This window comes from Phoenix dactylifera, chromosome 17, assembly GCF_051530095.1.
Source record: "Phoenix dactylifera cultivar Ajwa chromosome 17, Ajwa_hap1_PhDact_Kaust_v1.1, whole genome shotgun sequence".
In the NCBI taxonomy this organism is placed as follows: domain Eukaryota; kingdom Viridiplantae; phylum Streptophyta; class Magnoliopsida; order Arecales; family Arecaceae; genus Phoenix; species Phoenix dactylifera.
In genome coordinates this window covers 8,990,213-8,994,748 of record NC_143206.1, presented here as the reverse complement: position 1 = coordinate 8,994,748, position 4,536 = coordinate 8,990,213, and the positions used below count along the sequence as shown (strand labels likewise).

The window sequence follows — 4,536 nt, the reverse complement described above, 5'->3', positions numbered from 1 at the left end:
TTTACTCTCTATATTGAAGAGGTTTTCCACGTAAAAATTTGGTGTTTCTTTTGTGTTTCTAATAATTTGATTGGTTAGGTATTTGTGAATGCCTTGATATATATATTAGGTGGATTGGCTCTAGTTGTTTGTTTCCTAATAGGTTTACATAAGGTGGGAGAGTTGTTGATTCCATTATACTTTAATTTGTTTGTTGTTACCTCCCAATCCCAACAAAAACAATGGGGAAGAGAAAGCTAACAGGAAAAAAAGGAAGAAAGAGAGGAAGGGAGAGATATAAGATCGCCTCTTCTCTAGAGAAACTCCTTTCAATAGCTTTCATCAGAATATAGGTCTAAGTCCATGCTCTTAATAATAGTGCATAATGCATTATTGCAGACTTTATTCTAAAGCATAAATTTTTGACCCTAGGCTACATTAAATGTTTGTTTTTATCAATTCATATCTTTAGTAAGAACTCTACTATATATATATATATATATATATATATATATATATATATATATATATATATATATATATATCCATATCTTAAGTAAGAAGCCAGTAGATGCTATCACAAAATATGTTGCTCGGCTTTCTTTTTCTTGTTAACATGTAACGCAAAATTACACCTCAATCTCAGGCCCATCCTGAAGACAGTGATCGTATGAAGTTCAGATGGACAGTTCATTAAAGATTTTTCAGTTATCATTTTTCTGCATTGCTTATGTAATTATCCATTCTTTCTTAGAAGAATAGTATTGTTGGAAACAAGATTGATCACATTCCAAAGATGGCGTCCAATTCTTGGATGGGAATTATAACAACACAAATTTGATCTCCTTATCATGACCATGATTTACCTTCTTGTATTGTCATGATATGATTCTTTGACAACTTGTATATATACACAAGCATTTTCAGGAATAAGATGAGGGATTGACATCTGAAACAATACGTCTCATAGATCCGAAATTTTTTTATCAATGCAATCTCCTTTCTTCTTCTTCTTCCTCCTCCTCTTCTACTCCTTGACACAGATTTTTCTCTATTATGATTTTGTTGATGGATATGCTGTGATCGTGAAAAACATCACCGTCGATAAGTCTGGGCATGGAGATTTCACAACCATTCAAGGTGCCATTGATTCAATTCCTGACAACAACAACCAATGGATCAGAATTCATGTTGTACAAGGAATCTATAGGTTTGTTTAATTAACTTTCTAGTTATATGTACTTAGATTATATCAGAAAGATTATTTTACAAGCTCATGTTACTTTTGGCTTCTTGAGGTTTTTTGATTATTAGATCACATAAAACATTAACACATACTTTTGACTATTTTGATCATCTTTCTCTCAATAGGATATAAAAGGTAGAATAAATATTTGTTTTCCGTTTGGTAGCTGGAGGAATGGAGATGTGAAGACTGACTTTGATGATTCTTTCTCATAAAAGGAAGAAAAAAGAAAATTGCATCTTGATGAAAACTTGACATATTCTCTTAGAAGTTGATATCAGATTAGGGTTGATTTAGAGTTGTTGTAGTTAATTGCAAGGTACTTGTGTTTATAATTACTCAAATGCAAAACATGTGCACAAGTGCAGGTGCTAATCGCAAACTATCACTGTATATACATATGATCTTTCTTTGCAATGGCACAAGATATACATCAAGGCTGTAGAGACAAGTTTTTCAGATAGCATAAATGATCATGTATGTCAAGGGGCCAGCTTGGATATAATAAATTCTATGATCATGCTTGGCAGGTAAATAGAGCACAAAGAATAGGTTTTAGTTTATGACTTAAAGCTAATCAACCTAAAATGCTTAATTTGTTCCGGCTCATGAGTCTTGTTGGACCTAATTATCTATCCTATCTATGCTATTTTAAATCTATGGTGATTAAAACAATAATTAGTATTTGTCATAGTAATATACATGATCTTTTAAAATTAATTTCCAGAACAACATGCATAAATATGTTTCTCCTATCGAGAGGTATTCACACAATCATATTTGTGATATTATGAGAAACTAGAGAGCTTAGATCTAACCCAAAACAATCATGTAATATGAGACAAGATCCTTTCCATCCAACTAGAGACCAGCTCCACTGATATTCGTCTATTGAATGATGATTATAAATTTAATTTTACTACTGTTATGTCACAAACATTTTTGGACAAAGGATCTATGTTTCATCACTCTTTTGTAGCAGGAAATCTCAATGTTATAATCATTATTAAGAACAAGTGCTGGTCTTTAATTGAATAACAGGGATTATTTATCTAACACACCAACAAATGAGGTGACAAATTAAGGACTAGCAGGACTAGGCACCTTATTGGCAAGTTTAATCAAGAAGAATCGGCGGCAAGTTCAACTTTAGCCCTACTGCTCAACCCAAGCCATCGCAGTCTAATTTAGGCATCAAGTATAGTAGAAGGAGCAACATTTTATGTCTCTCATTGCTTGCACAGGGAAAAGGTCTACATACCACCCCAGAAGGGATATATCTTGCTAGAAGGTGAAGGGCACCAGCAGACATCAATTGAGTGGGATGAGGCTGTTTCCTCTAATTCGATCAACTGGAGCACCGATCTATCAAATTCTATACTTGATTATGGTGATGAAGGAGCGGAAGGTGTTACGTTCACTATCATGGCAGATAATTATGTCATCAAAGATATTTCATTTAAGGTAAGTATACATAGACACCTCAGATTCACTAATAAAAACCTGAGAGGGATATTGTCCTTGTTGCAAAAATTTTCAACAACTAAGTTTATGCATGTTTTGCACTCCTACTAATTCTGATTTTTATCATATAAAGGGCTAGTGAATCATTAGTCTGTCATATTTCTGGAGAAATTGAACTAGAAAAGGGAATGTCAAGACCACAATTGACAGTCATGTAGCTTTTTATTACTTGAGGAACATGGTCCAAAAATTATGTAGATGGGAGTCTTTATGGTATGATTGAAATGGTTATTGGATAACAACAACAACAAGAACAAAAATGACAGCAGCAATAAAATCTAGCCTTACAGCATAGAGAAGCTACCTTATTGATCAAGATTTATTCTTCTCAGCTTGGAGCTCAGGGCTTATATAAATCTAGCCCGCAAAATACTCGAATGCCATTATAATTTGGATTAAAAACAAGGGGTAGACTGCTGTACCTTAGGTTCAGGCGAGCTCAGTGGATAGAAATTAGTTCAAAAATAATCTCATTCTCATGCAGCCCAAGAAAAAAATCTAGAGCATGATTAGATATGTTCGTGTTTTCTATGTTGCATGAACCATATATATTACTGTACTGAAAAAAAATCCTAACACAATGCTCTTCATGGTAGAACACATACGACCACATCAAATATGGAGCCAAGGAGGCATCGGCAGCGTTTGTAGGAGGAGACAAAGGCTCCTTTTACCGGTGTGCATTCTTTGCCTACCAAAACACCTTGTGTGATTATAGAGATCGACACTACTTTGATGAATGCTGGATCGAAGGTGCTATCGACTTTATCTATGGATTCAGCCAATCTATCTATGAGGTATTATCCTTTTTACTCATGCAATTAGTACTTTCGAATCCAACCTTTACACGATCTCGACTAAAAATCTACACCTATATGTTGTTCATGGGTCCCAAATGTAGATTCAAGCTCTCAAACAAATTAGTTAGGAGTAGAAGATATAAAATGAGTCAATCCCTGGCCGTCAACCATATTTATGTATAAATGATGCATGGATGGTAGCCTAAGTATGCTTGACAAGAACTAATACCTTAGGTATAATGTCTTCTTTTATTTTATCATGCAGAATTCCACTTTGCATTCCATCAAGGAGGTGTCGCAACCAGGATGGGTAGCGGCACATGCCAAGATTAAACCTGACGTGTCGGCTGGCTTTGTGTTCAAGGATTGCACGGTGGATGGGGGCAAGACGTTTTTAGGAAGACCGATGAATTCCTACGGCACTATCGTGTTCGATAAGATGTATATGGCAGGCAACATTGTGCCCGAGGGATGGGACATTTCAGAAGTCGGAGATGATGTGTAAGCATCCATCTATCGCTTAATGCTTTGGTCTCAAACTAAGTGGTTGCACCTTGATAGACCAAAATGACTTTTAGGTGGACCTCCATAAATTGGATGGTACCTAGTTGAATCTTGTACATTTAGAGGGCTTGTTTGGACCAGCTAAAATCTTAGATCTTCAAGATTAATATTTGTTTGCCCTAGCTAGCTAGGGCTGAAAGGGGCCAAGCCGGGCTGGGCCATGCCCCTATCTGAACCTTGCCTATTTGATTTTCCAGTTTGGGGTCGGGCTTAGGCCTGAAAATTTTTGGATGATCCAGGTCCAAGCCCAACTCGAGCCTGCCCGAACCTGATTGAACCGGCCCAATTACCAATTTGGGCCAAAAATAGGTCTGGCCCAAACTTGATTGAAGTTTAATATTTCATATGTTGCTTCATAAGTAAATGAGCTAATTAAAAATTGGGCTTTCTCCTATAATACAAGTAAATGATATATGATACATT

The 4,536-nt window shown here is 35.7% G+C and overlaps 1 protein-coding gene across 1 annotated transcript; it reads left to right on the top strand.

Moving 5' to 3' along the window:
- The first annotated feature begins 968 nt into the window (after positions 1-968).
- LOC149751032 (putative pectinesterase 66) lies at positions 969-4,054 on the top strand. The gene is made up of 3 exons (XM_089928286.1): positions 969-1,189; positions 2,470-2,689; positions 3,815-4,054. The coding sequence occupies exons 1-3, from the start codon at positions 969-971 to the stop codon at positions 4,052-4,054; spliced, it is 681 nt and encodes a 226-aa protein (XP_089784412.1).
- Positions 4,055-4,536: the final 482 nt, after the last annotated feature.

Excerpts from the sequence above, each read along its gene's own strand:
- LOC149751032 (XM_089928286.1), top strand. The coding sequence starts at position 969 with ATGCAATCTCCTTTCTTCTTCTTCTTCCTCCTCCTCTTCTACTCCTTG. Across the intron at positions 1,190-2,469 it reads GTTGTACAAGGAATCTATAG|GGAAAAGGTCTACATACCAC; the intron begins GTTTGTTTAATT and ends TTGCTTGCACAG. Across the intron at positions 2,690-3,814 it reads TCAAAGATATTTCATTTAAG|AATTCCACTTTGCATTCCAT; the intron begins GTAAGTATACAT and ends TTTATCATGCAG.